Genomic DNA, 20,315 nt, shown 5'->3' on the forward strand with positions numbered 1-20,315 from the left:
TATTCCCTGAACTCAGCCTGCCTTTTACGTGGACTGTCAAAGAACCACTCTGCCAGTCTGCCAACCGCAAGTACCTGTTTGCTTTGCTCAGTTTTGTTTGCTTTGCTCACGCCTGCCCTGGCATGGTGGCCAGGCACCATAGCATTGTGTATAAGACCTGAGGGCAACCGAATATCGGTAGGCCTGCTTGCCTTATGGGAAAGGGGCTGCTATAGGCGAAGAACACAGTAGCCAGCTATAGTGTCTGACCACCTGCATTTGGGTAGGCGTGACAGTCAAAATAAGAAATTATATCAAGAGAGTGTTATTTTGATGATAAGTATGAATGGCTATAAAGAGGGCCCACATCAAGGGCTAGTAGACCAGAACAGAGTGGTAAAAAAGGAAACATGGTCAAAATCTTAGATGTAGTACCATAGGTCAGCCAATGTGGGTCAGTGACTGTGTTGACTATTTTGTATGGCCATAACAAAGACAGGGAAAGCTGCATGGACAGCCCAGACCGCTATGATGGCCTCTGACTTGCTTATTTTGGAGAAAAGAGGGTGGAACTGGTTTCAGTACCATACAGCATTCTTTTCACTCAGTTTGATGTTCATCAGAGCTCATTTTCATCACATCACTCATCTTAACTCATGGCAACCAAACTGTTTTAACGTTTTATGCATTTAGGGTTGTCAGAAAACATGAAAGATTAGTTTGGGTTACAACACTTTTTTGCTTTATTAAATAAAGGCCAATAATATGGATTGTAATCTATTCTATTTCAAACAGTTTTGTTATTACTTCACATTATCTCTTAAAATGTATATAAACCATTTTAAACAGTGTTGTATATATTAACCTAATATCTAAACATTGATAAGGCACCTTGGAGTGGGAAATGGAATGGGGATGGGAAATGACTTGCTATCTGCATGAAAGCATTCCTTTATGGAGCACAGTTTTACAGACAATGAGTTAAATTACGTCCTGCCCTATTCTCCCTGCTCCTCCTCTCAGCATCCTGCTCCCGAAAATCTTCTGCCTTTACTAAACCTGACTACCGTTAAGGACCATGTAATTTTGGAGAACTTTACAATTTACTACCTGTCCTTTCTCAATACAAGGAAAACTTTTGATGAGGTAAGTCTGTTCTAAACCTTACACTCTACTATTTTCTTACTAATGAACAATTTGTGGACAGTAGTGACATTCACTAAATAGTAGACAGAGAGAGCAACCCTAATTCAGGAAGTTAGTACCCATATAGCTGGTAAATATAACGTGTTCACATGCATGTATATAGAGGTCAGCGCTGCTACTAAAACATATACATGTTGCAACAGTTTTTAGATGTATAAAAACATAGCTATGCCTATGGATATCACATGTACTTCTCTAAAATATTGAAATATATATTGCACATATATACAGTATGTTATTGTAGAATTTGGGAAATTACTAAATGAGCAGGGCCCCTATATTCCTTCTTTATTGAACTGTATTGTAATCACACTGTCTCCCTTTAAATCCTGTATAATAATAATATTAATCATTTCTTTGTTAAAAAAAAAAACAGAACATGGGTTTACCATATAAATAGATATAAAATGTTTGCCATACACTGTCAATGCCTTTTAGATATTTCAGCACAGTATTGGATTTAAAATACTGTGCTGTTCAAAAACCTGTTGCATTATACGCCTTTCCTAAGCATGAACTCAATAAAAGTCTATAATATTGAAGTGATTTCAAGTGATATTAAATCTTCGCATTTTTAAAATTAAAATAACAAACAGGTCTACACATACCTGCTCTGGGCAATGCTTTTACAGCCCCAATCCTCTTCTTCTGGGGTCCCCCGCTGGCTCTCCAGGACCCCTCTTTGGCGGGTGTCCCCCACGAAGAGCCACTTTCCATTGGGGCACCCGTGCATGCTCACTCCTGAGCCTAGCTGCTGCGTCCATTGACACAAACAGCGAGACTTGGCCCCATCCCCCACTCCCGTGTCACAGCATTTGATTGACAGTAGCAGGATGGCTCCCGCTGCTATCAATCTGCTCAATTAGGAGGGAGACAGCAGCGGGAACTGCTGCTCTCATGAACATCGCTGGATGGTATCAGGTAAGGCTCAGGTAAGAAGGTTTTTCACCTTAAAGCGGAGCTCCTCCCAAAAGGGGAAGCTCCGCTTGTTCACCCCCCCCTGCCACATTTGGCACTTTTTGGGGGTGAGTGGGGAGTGTGTACCTGGTTTTGACAGGTATCCACTTCCACTTCCGGGTAAGATCTCTCCCCCCCCCCCGCTGCCTTCTGGGACCTGTGTGTGTCCCAGAAGACAGCAGGACCATTCAGAAAGCTCAGCACAACTCATGCATGCGCAGTAGGAAACCGGCAGTGAAGCCTGAAGGCTTCACTGCCAGTTTCCCTTACTTGCAATGTCGGCGACTGCATCCGAAGCCAATGGGACAGATCGGCTTGGGGTGCCGGCATCGTGGGCTCCCTGAACAGGTAAATGTCCTTATATTAAAAGACAGCAGCTACAGTATTTGTAGCTGCCGCCTTTAAGTTTTTTTCCTCAGACAGAACCTTAACCACTTTAATTTCATTATGCTGCTTAATATTATTATCAACAAATGTTCTCTGATTACTCTGTTTGATGCCTAGTTTTGCAGTTCATCTGTTGAAACGCCACTGTTTTCAATGGAAAACAGTGGTGAGTAAGACTAATGTGTTTAAATGATCGCAATCACATAATGATATTATCAGACAATATGTTGTGGTTTGTCCTTATGATCTAGCTGACTACTGACCAAAGTATGTACCTAAACCACAGTTTTCCTTTGTATATGAGCACCTTAAAGTAGTATTAAACCAAAATATATATATACTTTTTAAGCAGTTAGAGCAACAGTTTTTTTCTTTTCGGCTGAAGGTTTTACATAAGTAATAAAAACAAACTATTTAAGCACCCCTGAAAGTGTTAAATGGTTTTTCTAAAAACTATAACTGCCACTTTTGCTGAACAGCTTGGTCTGTTAAAGGAAATTGAAAAATAATAGACTTGCTGGCAGAATCACCAGGTGAAAATAAAGGGGAAAAAGCCAAGAAAACCTAATGCAGCCACCACATCCAAGAATTTGTAAGCTGCTAGATACCCTGTTTCCCCAAAAATAAGACCTAGCGTGATGGTCGGTGATGGCTGCAATATAAGCCCTACCTCCCCAAAGAAGCCCTAGTTAAAGTCCTTGTAGGTCTTATTTTCAGGGTAGGGCTTATTTTCGGGGAAACAGGGTAGGGCTTATTTGGGGGGTAGGGCTTATATTGCAGCCATCACCGACAATCACGCTAGGTCTTATTTTCAGGGAAACAGGGTAGTACTTTTTGTTTTAGGGTTTAATCTGCTTTAAGGTGTATCTAAACTTAGGAGCAAAAATAGAATATATTGCACCTTATCAGTCTCTACATAGCTAAGGTTTTTTTCCCTTTATTTTCACCTTGTGATTCTACTAATAATGCCCTTCTGGTCTTAGGATGACAATGCTTACTTACTGTACTGCATCTACATAGGGGCCAGGTTGTCACACAAGACTGCTCTCCAAGTTTGGACTACAAACAACTCCTCCTCATTACATAGAGGGGTAGTGCTCTGCAGTTCACATAATGTAGCTGAGTAAGTTGATAACAATGATTGATGAAAATTGACTAATACCGCGTACACACAATCGGAATTTCCGTCAGAAAACTTGGATGGTTTTTCCGACGGAATTTCGCTCAAGCTTGCCTTGCATACACACAGTCACACAAAAGTTCTCTGAACTTTCGACCGTCAAGAACGCGGTGGCGTACAACACTACGACGAGCCGAGAAAATGAAGTTCAATGCTTACGAGCATGCGTTGAATTGTTTCCGAGCATGCGTGATTTTTTGCGCGTCCGAATTGCATACAGATGAACGCCTTTTCGGATAGGAACTTTTCCCGACTAAAAATAGGGAACATGCTCTCAATCTTTTGCTGGCTGGAATTCCGCCAGCAAAAGACCGATGGAGCATACACACGATGAAGCAGAATAACCGAGGAAAGCTGGAAGCTGCACAACAGTGTAATGATGAATGCTTTTATTTGTAAAAAGCTAAATCGTAAAGGAACACAAAACACTACAGCAGAAGTGTACAGGAAACAGCTGACGCGTTTCGCACTCACAACGAGTGCTTACTCATAGCTTTCATCTCCACTGGTTTGTGCCTACCTGAGCGGTGGGACCCTTCTCTGCTTAGAGCATACACAGGGTCGCATTTTCCGACAAAAAGCTCTCATCGGAGTTTTGCTGGCGGCATTTCCGATCGTGTGTACGTGGCATTAGTCTTGATAAAAAAGATAACTAATGCATTTACTGCATCCAAGGACTGGTAAACCAATATATTACATGTTTGTAATAGCATATCCCTCTATGGTGTGTACTTGTCTCAGTTAAGAGCACTAAATGTTATTTCTGTCTGCTGTTCATTCCTCTGCTATCTGCATGAGTCACTTCTGACAAGTTTTCCTGACACCAAGATGACAGCCTCAGCTCTGTTGCTGTGTGCTGTGTTAAGGGGGTGTGTCTCCCTTTGACTTCCCTCCAATCAGCTCTCAGAGCTCCCCTCACTGAGCTCTGCAGAGTGTGATTTGAGCTCTCCACCCCCTTTTTCCTCACAGCTCAGACAAGCTTGTAAATTCTGGACTTTGTAGGGATGTAGAGAAGAATGCAGATAAACAGGTACAATTTGTGTAGGATAATTTGTTTTATCTCTATTTGTATCATCTGAGGCTAGTAACTTCAGTGGGTATATGTAAGGATTTACAACCACTTTAAGTTTAGATGTACTTTAACTGTCAGCTAAAATATAGAAGTGACAGATGCTACTTTAATTCATTGAGTCTAATTTAAAAAGAGCAGTATCCTGGTAATTATGGGTATAGTTTGTGTCTGAAAAACAGAACTAATAAAGATCACAAAGGGCTTGTCATGCTTAATTTAGTTTAGCAAGTGTTATGGTAGGGTACTTGCAGTAGTGTCAAGATAACAATGTAATAGCTGTTAATTTATTAAGATCCCTTATCAGCTGCATCGGTAATCATTAAAAAGCCTTTTGCGTGATCTAACACTAACAGTATTCCTTGTGGCACTATTTACTCAGTCAGTTTAGGTTATTATGCTTGAAGGCTTGGCTGCCTTGTTGCATTGTTCCAGGACATCTCTGGATAATGTCTCCTCCACAGAAGCAGGGAAACTGCTGCCAAGCACAAAGCCTGATAGAGACATATAGGGTACCTAGTCACCCATTTTCCATTTGTTTGTTCACCAAAGTAACTGCGAAGAATGAAGAGACAATATTAGTTACAGGAGTAGAAAATGTGCAGAAAAAAATCACAAGATAAGACAAAATTAATTTTTAAACAACAACTGAACGTGACATTAAAAGTTGAATCCTGTGTAGGATTATTAAAGGTTTCCCAGACACCAGCAGTGTAATATCACTGTCACCATCCTTCATTATGCCAAACATCCTTTTTACAGATCTGAACAGTAGTGGTGAGAAACGTCAGTAGGTCATTCATATCTGTCTGTGAATTGCTTGCTTTGAAGACATTAGAAATAATGTTAAAATGTGCCCCCTGCAGGTTCATGCCCATAATATGCTAGTATACACCGCAAATTAACACAGTGGGAGCTCTTTAGTAAAACTGGAGAGTGAAAAAATCTGGTGCAGCTCTACATAGAAACCAATTAGCTTCCATGTTTTATTGCCAAAGCTTAATTGAACAAGCTGAAGTTAGAAGCTGATTGGCTACCATGCACAGCTGCACCAGATTATGAGTGTTCCTTTTTCAGTAAATCTCCCTATTATGACAGACTACCTGTCAAATTGACCTCTGTGCTGTCTTTGTTAGTTCCAGCGCTTCTATGTTAACCCAGTCTTCCTTCCGAGTTCTGTCTCTTTGCTTGGCCACTTGACAACTTCACTCCTGCGCCATGATCACGGGAGTCACATCAATATGGCACAGAGCGGATGCCATAAACATGGTCCGAGCTGCACATATGCAGCTTAGATCACATTACTGGTGACAGACAGGGGAGACATTTATGATACAAGAGACCACGACCACTAAGGTCTGCCTGTCATCAGTTTTTTTTAATTGTCTTAAATACCAGTTTAGTATTATCCAACTTATTATCCATTACTTCCAAGTATTGGTATTACCCAACTTATTATCCATTACTTCCAAAGTATTAGCATTATCTAACTTATTATCCAATACTTCCAAAGTATTAGTATTATCCAACTTAATATCCAATACTTCCAAAGTATTAGTATTATCCAACTTAATATCCAATACTTTCAAAGTATTAGTATATCCAACTTATTATCCAATACTTTCAAAGTATTAGTATATCCAACTTATTATCCAATAATTTCAAAGTATTAGTATATCCAACTTATTATCCAATACTTTCAAAGTATTAGTATATCTAACTTATTATCCAGTACTTTCAAAGTATTCGTATTATCCAACTTATTATCCAATACTTCCAAAGTATTAGTATATCTAACTTATTATCCAATACTTCCAAAGTATTAGTATATCCAACTTATTATCCAATACTTCCAAAGTATTAGTATATCCAACTTATTATCCAGTACTTTCAAAGTATTAGTATATCTAACTTATTATCCAATACTTCCAAAGTATTAGTATATCCAACTTATTATCCAATATTTCCAAAGTATTAGTATATCCAACTTATTATCCAGTACTTTCAAAGTATTCGTATTATCCAACTTATTATCCAATACTTCCAAAGTATTCGTATTATCTAACTTATTATCCAATACTTCCAAAGTATTTGTATTATCTAACTTATTATCCAATACTTCCAAAGTATTCGTATTATCTAACTTATTATCCAATACTTCCAAAGTATTAGTATTTTCCAAGCTATTATTCATTACTTCCAAAGTATTAGTATTATCAAACTTATTATCCAATACATCCAAAGTATTAGTATTATCAAACGTATTATCCAATACATCCAAAGTATTGGTATTATCAAACGTATTATCCAATACATCCAAAGTATTAGTATTATCCATCGTATTATCCAATACTGCCAAGTATTATCCAAAGAGTATTAAAACTATTTAGTCAGCATAACATCTAATCAACATCTTTAGAAGGAGGTGAGAAATAACACCCCATATATTTTTTGCATGGCAGATTTTAGTTCAAGGCTACATTCACCGGTGATTTAGGCCGGTGCGAATTGTAGGGGCAAAACCTGTCATAGTGAACAGGGTCAGCGGCAGGGACAGCAGCAGGATTTAGAAGGCTTCTGCCGCTACAATTGACAACCGCCTAAAACACCAGTGTGAATGCAACCTTAAAGCTTCTGCACATGCACAGACGATGATTTGCAAAGCAATTACAGCCAAATAAAATTCTATATGGAATATCTTTTGGCTGTGTTTGGTCTAGCCTAATGAAAAGAAAACTTATCCTAACAGCATGTAACAAAACTTGTTGCTGAACAGAACACGATAAGAACTGAGATTTGTCTTTCCTTTCCATGCTCACAAAGTTCTCGTTCAGGAAGGATATGATGTATTTATACAGGTTTTAGAGCTGACTCGCTAAAAACAAAAGCGCAATAAATAATCAAGAGGAACTGAAACTTAGCAATACCACAAAGGTGCTTATTCTTTGCCTTTCCCAAAACAATATCCCATGGCTTCTTAAAGGAAACAACAGAATCAGCAAGACAATATTTAATATACATAGATAATAGAGTGATTTTAAATAGATACATTCTTAAGCTAGTTCTTCAATTTTATTATTGGAAAGACTGTAATGAACTTTATATCCATGGAAATAGTGCAGCTCTAAAAGTGAAATATATATATTATATATATATATATATACACAGTAGCTCACAAAAGTGAGTACACCCCTCACTTTTTTGTAAATATTTTATTCTGTCTTTTTATATAACACTGAAGAAATGACGCTTTGGGGTTGATTTACTAAAGGAAAATAGACTGTGCACTTTGCAAAGTGCAGTTGCACTCTGCATGAGGAGTTGCTCCACAGCTTAGTAAATGACAGGTCAGCCTGTCAGTGCTCAGACCATACGCTGCACACTGCATCAAATTGGTCTGCATGGCTGTGGTCCCAGAAGGAAGCCTCTTCTAAAGATGATGCACAAGAAAGCCTGCAAACAGTTTGCTGAAGACAAACAGACTAAGGACATGGATTACTGGAACCATGTCATGTGGTCTGATGAGACCAAGATAAACTTATTTGGTTCAGATGGTGTCAAGCTTGTGTGGCAGCAACCAGGTGAGGAGTACAAAAACAAGTGTGTCTTGCCTACAGTCAAGCATGGTGGTGGGATTGTCATGCTCTGGGGCTGCATGAGTGCTGCCAGCACTGGGGTGCTACAGTTCATTGAAGGAACCATGAATGCCAACATGTACTGCGACATACTGAATCAGAGCATGACCCCCTCCCTTCGGAAACTGGGCCGCAGGGCAGTATTCCAACATGATAACGACCCTAAACACACCTCCAAAATGGCCACTGCCTTGCTAAAGAAGCTGAGGGTAAAGGTGATAGACTGGCCAAGTATGTCTCCAGACCTAAACCCTATTGAGCATCTGTGGGACATCCTCAAACAGAAGGTGGAGGAGTGCAAGGTCTCTAACATCCACCAGCTCTGTGATGTCATCATGGAGGAGTGAAGGACGACTCCAGTGGCAACCTGTGAAGCTCTGGAGATCTTCATGCCCAAGAGGGTTAAGGCAGTGCTGGAAAATAATGGTGACAACACAAAATTTTGACACTTTGGGCCCAATTTGGACATTTTCACTTAGGGTTGTACTCATTTCTGTTGCCAGCGGTTTAGACATTAATGGCTGTGTGTTAAGTTATTTTGAGGGGACAACAAATTTACACTGTTATACAAGCTGTACACTCACTACTTTACATTGTAGCAAAGTGTGATTTCTTCAGTGTTGTCACATGAAAAGATAGAATTAAATATTTACAAACATGTGAGGGGTGTATATACTGTATGATCATTTTCAATTGCCATAGCTGCCACTATTGCTACATCCTAATCACAATCTAGATCGACAGTGCTGCTGAGCCTCATACAGAAGGAGAAAAAGTCATCAAGAGTCCCCAGTGCAGAAATAATATTTGGCTCCAATTGTTACTATCGCAGTTGAAAGTAGCATGTACATTATAGCTCATTGACTAATGATGAGGAATTGCTCATATGCAAAAATTCCACAAAAATGTATTTCTATTTGGGAATTGAATGTTTTTAAGAGAAAATTATTGTAAGATAAAATGAAAAATGGAGTCCTTCTTAGTGTCCTTCCACATCTCAATTCAAAGCACGCATTTTTGCCCATTGAGGAGCATTGCGGCACACTGCTGTAGGCAGCCTATTCAACATGAATAAGCTGCAATACATGAAAAAAATAGATCTTGCTGTCTTCTTTTTTTTTTGTAGCACAGAGCAACGCAATGCACCAATACACATACAGTGGTGTGAACAGGCTCTTGGTAAATTTACCCTATAATAGTCTGTCACATAACTATATCACACTGCACTGCAATACACATTATAATAGAGCATGCTATTACAGCAAATTATGTACATTTTCCCCATAATAGCAAAGTCCATCAATCAGCAACTGCACCTTTTATCATCCAGCAATAATATAGACTACCATACCATACCACATTATTTCACTCTGCGAGAGCACAGGCTTTAATATTACATTACAGTGCCTTGCAAAAGTATTCACCCCCTTGGCTTTTTAGCTGTTTTGTTACATTACAGCCTTTAGTTCAATGTTTTTTAAATCTAAATTATATGTGATGGATCAGAACAGAATAGTCTAAGTTGGTGAAGTAAAGTTAGAGAAATATATATATAAAACTATTTTTCAGAAATAAAAAAATGATAATTGGCATGTGCATATGTATTCACCCCCTTTGTTATTAAGACCATAAAATGCTCTGGTGCAACCAATTACCTTCAGAGGTCACATAAATAGTGAAATGTGGGAGACTCCTAAAATGCATGGAGGAAGGTGCTCTGGTCTGATGAAACTTTTTGGCCATCAAAGAAAACTCTGGCGCAAACCCAACAAATCGCATCACCCAAAGAACATCATCCCCACAGTGGAACATGGTGGTGGCAGCATCATGCTGTGGGGATGTTTCTCAGCAGTCAGGACTGGGAAACTGGTCAGAGTTGAGCGAAAGATGGATGGTGCTAAATACAGTGATACAGGCAAAACCTGTACCACTCTGTGTATGATTTGAGGCCAGGATGGAGGTTCACCTTCCAGCAGGACAATGACCCCAAACACACTGCTAAAGCAACACTTGAGTGGTTTAAGGGGAAACGTGTAAATGTGTTGGAATGGCCTAGTCAAAGCCCAGACCTCAATCCAATAGAAAATCTGTGGCCAGACTTAAAGATTGCTGTTCACAAGCGCAAACAATCCAACTTGAAGGAGCTGGAGCAGTTTTGCAAGGAGGAATGGGCAAAAATCTCAGTGGTAAAATGTGGCAAGCTCATATAGACTTATTCAAAGCGACTTGGAGCTGTGATAGCCGCAAAAGGTGGCTCTACAAAGTCAATACTTTAGGGGGGTGAATAGTTATGCACATTGACTTCTTCTGTTATTTTGTCCTATTTTTTGTTTGCTTCACAATAAAAAAAAACATCTTCAAAGTTGTGGGCATGTACTGTAAATTAAATGATGCAAATCCTCAAACAATCCATGTTAATTCTAAGTTGTGAGGCAACAAAATACGAAAAATGCCAAGGGGGATGAATACTTTTGCAAGGCACCGTATATCATCCAGCAAAACTATATTATGCTGCAAAAGTAATTTGTGGTAATCAACAACATTTAGCCACCATTATCCCCTTTATGCTGAGGCTATTTCATATTCAGCCACTGCAATTTCAGGCTCCCTCATATTCAGTCACCATCAGACTCCTTTTCCCCATGGGAAGCTCTCATCAAGTTTATCTAGAAAATGTAGGCCCCTTAGCACAATAAAGGCTTCCGACACACTAGTGTTCAGCATAGAATACCCAGTAACAGGGGTATTTATGCAGACCGCCAATCTAAAAGAGTGTTTACATTAACCACCAATGTAACAGGGACATTTACAGTACAGGTGGTCAGAGTAAACCCCCCCTTTACTTTGGTGGTCAGTGTAAATTCCCTTGTTATATTGGTAGTCAGTAAAAGTTCACCAGTTACAGTTGAGGTCAATATTAATTGGTTAGCATAAATTACTTTGTTACTTTTATTTTTAGGGGTAGAAGGTATGTTGAGTGAAATGCCCACAATCGGTGTTTAGTGGGAAAAAGTGGCCCCTACTCATTGGTAGTCAGGAGTTCAGTAGTCCTAAAACAGGGGCCTCTATGGTCATGTGGCTTCCTTCTCCCTTTTCACCAGAACTATGAGATACCATCAAGTGCCATGCACAGACCTGGAACCCAGCCAGGACACTTTTCTACAGGTGTCACAGATCATCTGTAAAGCTGAACTGCTACTTGTGGTCCCATTGACTGATAGTCAGTTCTCACCTTAATCTTGCACAGGTCTGGCAGCTTTAGGCATTGCCTTATTCCACCTGCTGCCTAATAAAGAACCAGTCTACACCCCGTCTGGCAATCAGTGACACTATTTAAGCTGTGCTAAGATCAGCCATCCTTGCCCGAACAATGTTTGTTCACATTTTGGCAAGCTCTCTATTTTGTGATTCCTTGTCTCTGGATGTTCCACTTTGCACTCTGCTCACCTGTCCCTAGTAATCCTACATGTTATGCAGTACCCTGTCCCAGAAAGATCTACTTTACACTCTGCTCACCTGTTCCTAGAAATATTTCTTGCTGAGCGGTACCTTGGCCCAGGGGCAGATCCAGAGTCTAGTCTCGGGAGGGGCACTGCCAGAAAATAATTTTTTTTGCGGGCAATTTATCGGGGCAATGGCTGGTGTTAGTGCTTTCATCATCACTGCACCATGGTTGTTATGGTGTCAGGATGATTAAAGCGCATTATTTCTATTATTACATTGTAATATAAAATGAAATGGTTCAACTTACCATAATGCAGAATCAGTGGGTGCCCTGAGTGTGTCACTTTCCACGTCGACCTGCCTTCAGATGCGGATTGTCACTTGCCACATCCCTGCAGACTGCCACTTACCTGCCACCAGATGCAGATTGTCACTTGCCACACGTGGCGGATTGTCACTTACCACGTCACCTGCCCCATGTTGTGGATTGTCACTTGCCACGTCACCTGCCACATGTTGCTGATTGTCACTTGCTACGTCACCTGCGACACGTTGCTGATTGTCACTTACCACGTCATCTGCCACACGTTGCGGATTGTCACTTGCCACGTCACCTGCCACACGTTGCGGATTGTCACTTGCCACATCACCTGCCACACATTGCTGATTGTCATTGGCCTGCTAAGGTGCAGATTGTCACTTGCCAGAGTAAAGACAGGCAGCAGAGAGATGATGTAATCTCTCTGCTGCCCGCGGCTGCACAGTGAGAGCGGAACTGCAGTGATGCAGGGCGGGCAGTGAGAGATGATGTCATCTCTCTGCTCCCTGCCCACCGGCAAGCTGACTGGCCAGCACCTCTGCTCACCTGCCGACCAGCCAGCCCACTCACTCACCCGATGACTGCCCTGCCCGCCCGCACACTCACCTGCTGACCCCCGCTGACTGGCCCGTCCGCTCATTAACCCGCTTGAATGGTCGCCCGCCTGCTCACTCATCCTCTGACTGGCCGGCCCATCGCTAATTTCTAGGGGGGGCAATTGTCCCGTTGCCCCCCTCTGGATCCACCCCTGCCCTGGCCTAAGAAGGTCTGCTGTGTACTCTGTTCACCTGTCTCTAGAAATCCTGCATACTGAGCAGTACCCTGTCCTTGGAAGTTCTACTATGCACTCTGCTTACCTGTCTCTGGAAATCTTGTACGTTGAGCCATAACCTGTTCCTGGAAATCCTGCATGCCATACAGTCTGCAGTCCTCTGGGACCTCTGTATGGTGCACTGTACTCAGTTCTTCATAGCTTGTTTGCGGTACTGATCCATCACTCATCATTCCAGTGGCCGGCACCCTGCCAGAGCCTCTGGCTTAGCTTGCTTTGACTGGTAGTGACCTGGGAGTGGGAAGCAGCCAACCCATCTCCACCATCAGAAGCTCTGGAGAAGACCACCCATTCCTTAGGATTCTGCTCATCGACAAACCCAGCCACAGTCAGCATAGGCTCTTCAGCTGAGGTTGGCATGTCCATGACATACTGTAGTGCCTTGGCCATCATCTGGCCACTGAGATTCTATAGCTGCCCATACATTGATGGGAATTTGGCCAGTTCAGTAGGGACCAGCCAGACTTCAATCAGCATGTGGCCACCTCTGGTCATCAGAGGTCAATCATTTGATCGACTTCTGCCAAAGGGACATTCTGGAAAATGGTTGTAAATCATCAGCTGCAGGCAATTGGTGACCAACTGTCAGAATACAATGTCCTGGCGGGGGGATTTTTCCATCCACCTGGTTTGTTTGGAAGTTTTTTGTTATTTTTTTTTTTTGTTTTTTTTTTTAATCAGCCCACTGGCTGAGCAAAAGAATCTAACCAGCCTAAAGTGGTTACATAGTTACATAGTAGGTGAGGTTTAACAAAGTCACAAGTCCATCAAGTCCAACCCATGTGTGTGATTATATGTCAGTATTGCATTCTATAGCCCTGTATTTTGCAGTTGTTCAGGTGCTTATCTAATAGTTGCTTGAAACTATCGATGCCCCCCCCCCCCGCTGAGACGACTGCCTGTGGAAGGGAATTCCACATCCTTGCCGCTCTTACAGTAAAGAACTCTTTACGTAGTTTAAGGTTAAACTTCTTTTCTTCTAATTTTAACCGCTTCAGCCCCGAAAGATTTTACCCCCTTCCTGACCAGAGCACTTTTTGCGATTCGGCACTGCATTGCTTTAACTGACAATTGAGCAGTCGTGCAACCTTGCACCCAAACAAACCTCTGTGGTTTTTATTTTTTGCGCTATAAACAAAAAAAGAGCGACAATTTTAAAAAAAACGCATTATTTTTTACTTTTTGCTATAATATCCCACAAAAATATATTAAAAAAAAAATTTTCCTCAGTTTAGGCTGATATGTATTCTTCTACATATTTTTGTAAAAAATATCGCAATAAGTGTATATTGATTGGTTTGCGCAAAAGTTATAGTGTCTATAAAATAGGGGATAGTTTTATGGAATTTTATTTTTCACCTTTTTTTATTAGTAATGGCGGCGATTTTTACCGGGACTGCAACATTATGGCGGACACGTCGGACACTTTTCACACTATTTTGGGACCATTGTGATTTATACAGCGATCAGTGCTATAAAAATGCACTGATTACTGTGTAAATGACACTGGCAGTGAAGGGGTTAAGCACTGGGGGGCGATGAAGGGGTTAAGTGTGTCCTAGGGAGTGATTCTAACTGTGGGGGGATGGGCTACTAGTCACATGACAGCGATCACTGCTCCCGATGACAGGGATCGGTGATCTCTGTCAGGACACAAGCCAGAACGGGGAAATGCCTTGTTTACATAGGCACTTCCCCGTTCCGAGGCTCCGTGACACGATCGCCGGGAGACCGGCAGACATTAAATCCGCCGGTTCCGTGGGCACGGTCACGCTGTATGCGCGCACCTGGTATCCCCGGCTCTTAAAGGGGATGTGCAGGTACGCCCATTTGCCCACCGCTGCCATTGTCCCGACATATATCAGCGTGCATCGGTGGGCAAGTGGTTAATGAGTGGCCATGTGTCTTGTTAAACTTCCTTCCGCGAAAAAGTTTTATCCCTATTGTGGGGTCACCAGTATGGTTGTAAAGGCTAAAGGTTTTTTACCTTAATGCATTCTTTGCATTAAGGTAAAAAACCTTTTAGGTGAAGCTCCCTCCCCACACAGCCCCCCAGGATACTTACCAGAGCCCGATCTCAGTCCAGCACTGTGTAGGAGATCTCTTTCTCCCTTCTCACTGGACTGCTCCCGCTGCTGTCAATCAAATCCTGTGATGAGGGAGCAGGGGGCAGGGCCAAGTTGCACTATGTGTCAAGCCTGCACAAGTACCACAAGTGGCTTGCTGGAGGGGGAACTCGAAGGGGGGAGGAGCCAGGAGTGCCAGCAGGGACCCCAGAAGAGGAGGATCAGGGCTGCTTTGTGCAAAATAATTGCACAGAGCAGGTAAGTTTAACGTGTTTATTATTTTAGAGAAATAAAAACTGAACCTTTAATATCACTTTAAAGAGAAGCTTCAGTCTCCCTAAAAAAAATTCTCCAGGGACCCAGCAAAGTCCTCACCTGAGCCAATTCTTCAATTGACTTTGGGTCCAGGTGTCTGCATCTTAACGAAGGGAAACCAGCAGTGAAGCCTTCACAACCGTCTTTCTGTTGCTCATGCGCACCCTTTTGGGTGAAACTCCGCATTAGTGCCTGTTGCTAGTGCATGCACAGGCTGCACAGCTAATATGTCTACCACTGGCCCTATAGCAGTTTTATTCTTCACTATAATTACACCATTCCGTGTGACCTGCTGTAAGTATGAGTCAATTTCAGGCCTGATAGGAGTCAGACCCTGCTGGCAATGACGAACACAGAGTCAGCTAGTCAGGTGGTAGAACAAAAAGGTCGCTAAGTTTAATGCTGGAAGAGAATGCTGTTTCTTAAGAGCAGGAAATGCTTTTGACTTTATCATGCAAACTTAAAGGGGTGACCTTGCAAAAATCAAGAGTATAAAATGTTGAAGTAGGCGTCTATACAAACTAATGCACCAAGATTTATATTTACTAAAATGATATCTAATTTGCATTGATAAAACAAGAGATTGAGTCAAGGCCCAGATAATTTGGCTTGACAATCTTTTCACATAAGCTTCTACCACTGGAAACAGTAGGCATCAACAATATTCCAGATTTAAATCTAATGAGCCATGTCACCCTTTTGAGAAAGTGATTATTTTACACTAAGGCAGGGGTAGGCAACCTCGGCCACCCAGCTGTGGTGAAACTACAAGTCCCATAAGACATTGCAAGACCCTGACAAGCACAGGGATGACTCCTAGAGGCAGAGGCGTGATGTGATCTGTTGTAGTTTCACCACAGCTGGAGTGCCCAGGTTGCCTACCCCTGCACTAAGGTAATTGAAATCAATGGGATACATTCATTAGAAAAAACAAAGTAACAATCATTACATTTTCATAGTAACAATCCAAACATTGTTTTTTTTTAATAAAAGCTTTTATTGAGAAGTATTTTAAGTTTTTTAGTCCACAAAAAAACAAATACATAAAGAGACTCAGGAGAAAACAATTGCATTACACAGGTTACAGCATTATAGCATAGAAAACATAAAAGGCAACAATGTGCACACCTACAAGGTAGTACAAAGTAACACAATGTAGTACAGTAACAGTACATCCAAAGTACAAAGGTAGTTAAAACCAATAGAATAGGTATAAAATATCACTCATAAATCTCAGGCAGTACGTTTAGTGCATACAACCAGTTCAAAGCAAATTTGGAGTAAGTAAAGGGTGAAATGTATTTAACCACATATCTTAGACAAAGTGATACCGTTTTAGTTGAGCTCCATGGGATTAAAAAATTAATAATATTGATCCGGATGTATTTAGTCAGGGGATTAGGAGAGATTCCGTGTCTACAAATCTCATTACTTGTCTGCAAACAACATTTTATTGCTATTAAAGAGGAAGTAAACCCTGATGGGTTTTACTTCCTCTTTACACCCCTGAAAAGTAAAAGCATAATGGGCTAGTATGCATCGCACACTAGCCCATTATGTTCCACTTACCTGAAAACAAAGTACGCAATGTCCCTGCTGGTGGCTGCATCCATCTTCACTCTTCTTCCTTCCGGGGCTGTAGATTCCAGCTCTTTGACTGGCTGGAGTCGCATGACGTCACTCCCACACATGCGCACGGGAGCTGACGGTCACGGCACGGGCCGTATAGAAACGGCACAATCGTGCTCTATTTTTAGTTCGGATGCGCTGATGATGTCGGTGCAAGAGTATATGGTAAATATCTCCTAAACCGTGCAGGTTTAGGAGATATTTCCAGTACCTAAAGGTAAGCCTTATTATAGGCTTACCTGTAGGTAAAAGTGGTCTTTAAGGGTTTACAACCACTTTAATACTTTTAGAACTTTCTAACTCCATTTTTCTAGGCACTGGTGAGCTTACTGTGCAGTAGGCTTGGTGTAAAAAAGAGCAACGGAAGGAGCCCGTGTTTTTCTGGCTGCTGAAACTTTTGGTGGCTTGTCATGCTCCTTAAGGGTCCATTCTGTGGGACTGATGTGAGCTTGGAGAGTGGGTTTTTAGTAGCAGGAAAAATATAAGAATATGGACTTGAACTCAGCTGCACAAAAAGCTTACAAGACAGTTTTTCTCACATTTGTAGCAAATGAAACTAATTATGTTTACTATCATTAAGGGCTTGTTCACACATAATGTAGTGACTGGTGCTTTTCCGCACTTCTATGTGGCCCGTTCACACTTTAACGCAGCCCGGAGTTGCAGTGCAGTGAGCTACAGTAAAATCACCATAAATAGCTGGTGTGCATGGGCATAATGTGACTCATATTATATATATATATATATATATATATATATATATATATATATATATATATCCAAAAACAAAAATACCAAAGGGACTTTGTGAGAAATATTAAAGGTAAAAAGCGTTCGCAAAACATGTCAAGATCATTTATGATGAATCAGCTATGATTTTGGAAATTTCATGTAATCATCCTTATCTTATGTATATAACTGCTCAGTGTATGTCCATCAAGTTTTTATATTTTATATTTCGTGGAAGTTTTTAGTATGACTCCTGTGTAAGTCGGACTTTCGTCTCTTTTTTTTTTGCCTCTTACACCCAACATGTTTTTTTTTTTTTTTAACAACCATATCCCTATTTTTAGATATCCATATGTACCTCTCCTGAGGAAGCGAGTTCTTACCTCACAAAATGCGTAGAGAATCAGTACATAGCATTCATCTTATGGAAGTTAAGCTTTGATGTATTTAATGATGGTAGTCCTTGCACAGATACGTCTGAAAAATTATGTACCAAAGATGATTTTAAATGTAGGTCATTTTTGTATTTTCTATTTTATAAAACAATTTTTGTAAATTTTATCTGTGGGTTTGTGCCTGGTTAAGTCACGTGGGCAATATTTTCCATGTGAAAGTCCCTTGGGCATCTTTGTTTTTTGGAATAGCAACAGTAAAATGCAGGCATGTAGCATTTTACTAAACCGCACAGGTTCGCACAGCATGAAAATGTAATTTAGTGCACTTCAATGAAATCTCATGTAGTGCATTTCAAATAACGTTAAGAAAGAAGAAAAACTAGTAAGAAAAAGTAAAAAGGTGTGATGCACCCCCTCATAGCAGTTCACTTCAGCTGAAAACAAAAAGTTGCCTGCGTGCAAAAATGGAGCATTTAATGTGTAGGCAGTGTGACTGGGCCGAGGCCGCGTTTAAAGTTGTGGTTGGCAAGTGGTTGATTCATGTTTTTACCACCCCTCAACTGCTCCTCCTTTAGTTGCAGAGGCAGGCGCTGTACACCAGCTACGGCCACAATGGGAATTACACCCTCTGTCATGTTCAGTGGGCACTGCCAGCCTCTGAACGTAACCCATTCAAGTGAATGGTGGTTAATCCTGGGGGTTCAAACAGGCGGAGGGGGATTATATATTGCCTGCTCACCACCTATGAAATACCTCTGAAAAGCAATCCAAGCATGCAGTCCTTGCCTCTAGTGTAAACTAGCCATTAAAAAAGTCACAAGCAGATACAGAATCATGCTAATGGTATACAAATACAACTGTATAACACTGTGCACTGCATTTGTAAATGAATATATGAGTATACTAATAACATTTTATTTTGTGTTTGCAGACACTGTAATTAACATGGGGGACTGGAGCTTTCTGGAGAAGTTATTAGACCAAGTGCAGGAGCATTCTACAACAGTTGGCAAAATCTGGCTTGTGGTGCTGTTTATATTTCGCCTTCTGATCTTAAGCCTTGCTGGGGAATCAGTTTGGGGAGATGAGCAATCAGACTTCATTTGCAATACTAAACAACCTGGTTGTCCAAATGTTTGTTACGATCAAGCTTTTCCCATTTCCCATATTCGTTATTGGGTGCTACAGTTCCTTTTTGTGAGCACACCCACTCTGTTCTATTTGGGTCATATTGCCTACCTGTCTAGGAAACAGGAAAATCTAAGACAGAAAGAAAGCCAATACAGGATTGTGGAGGACAAAATTCAACAGGAGGATGCTGCCTTATCACTCATTGAAAAGAAACACAGGAAATTATACATTCAAGAGGATGGAAGAGTCAAGATCAGGGGAACACTGATGTGTACATACATAACAAGCATTATCTTTAAGAGTCTTTTTGAAACTGGATTCATTTTTGGCCAGTGGTATCTGTATGGTTTTGTGATGCCTGCAAACTATGTATGTGAAAGATCTCCATGCCCTCATAAGGTGGACTGCTTTGTGTCAAGACCCATGGAGAAAACTATATTCATCCTTTTTATGCTTGCCGTCTCCCTCATCTCTTTATGCCTCAATTTAGTAGAGTTGGTTCTTCTGACTGCTGACAGCATATGTCGGAAAATGAAAAAGTATGCAAGAGTCACGTATAAAAGTGATGCCTGTATGTTCCAGGACAAGACTTATAACTTACCTAGTGCACCAGAGCCTGACAAATCATGTCCGTATTTTCCAATAAATAGGGATAAATGCCCTTCCTACAAAATGACTGATCAGGAAAATTGGGTCAACTATAATACAGAGAAGGAGATGGCCCTGAATGTTGGAATTCATTCAAGTCTGGACAATAATGTTTACAGCCATGACTCTAACCAACTTCCTAACCGCTCTGGTAGTTCCATTTCAAAAATGCAGTATGTCTAAATGATATATTTAAAATAGACACATAGGGATTGATTTATTAAAACTGAAGGGTGCAAAATCTGGTGTAGCCAATCAGCTTTTAACTTCAGCTTGTTCAATGAAGCTTTGACAAAAAACCTGGAAGCTGATTGGTTTCCATGCAGTGCTGCACCACTCTCCAGTCTTAGTAAAACAACTCCTTAAGGACGTAAAACGTTTTTGTATATATATA

General features: G+C 40.9%; 1 protein-coding gene across 1 annotated transcript; it reads left to right on the forward strand.

Annotated features, from left to right (window-relative positions):
* The first annotated feature begins 995 nt into the window (after positions 1-995).
* Positions 996-20,306, forward strand: LOC141129945 (gap junction alpha-4 protein-like). The gene is made up of 2 exons (XM_073617966.1): positions 996-1,125; positions 19,074-20,306. Exon 2 carries the CDS (start codon positions 19,088-19,090, stop codon positions 20,102-20,104), a length of 1,017 nt encoding a protein of 338 aa, XP_073474067.1. The 5' UTR covers positions 996-1,125; positions 19,074-19,087; the 3' UTR covers positions 20,105-20,306.
* The last annotated feature ends 9 nt before the right edge of the window (positions 20,307-20,315 follow it).

Source organism: Aquarana catesbeiana, linkage group LG02, assembly GCF_042186555.1.
Source record: "Aquarana catesbeiana isolate 2022-GZ linkage group LG02, ASM4218655v1, whole genome shotgun sequence".
NCBI classification, from domain to species: Eukaryota; Metazoa; Chordata; class Amphibia; order Anura; family Ranidae; genus Aquarana; species Aquarana catesbeiana.

Excerpts from the sequence above, each read along its gene's own strand:
- LOC141129945 (XM_073617966.1), top strand. The coding sequence starts at position 19,088 with ATGGGGGACTGGAGCTTTCTGGAGAAGTTATTAGACCAAGTGCAGGAG.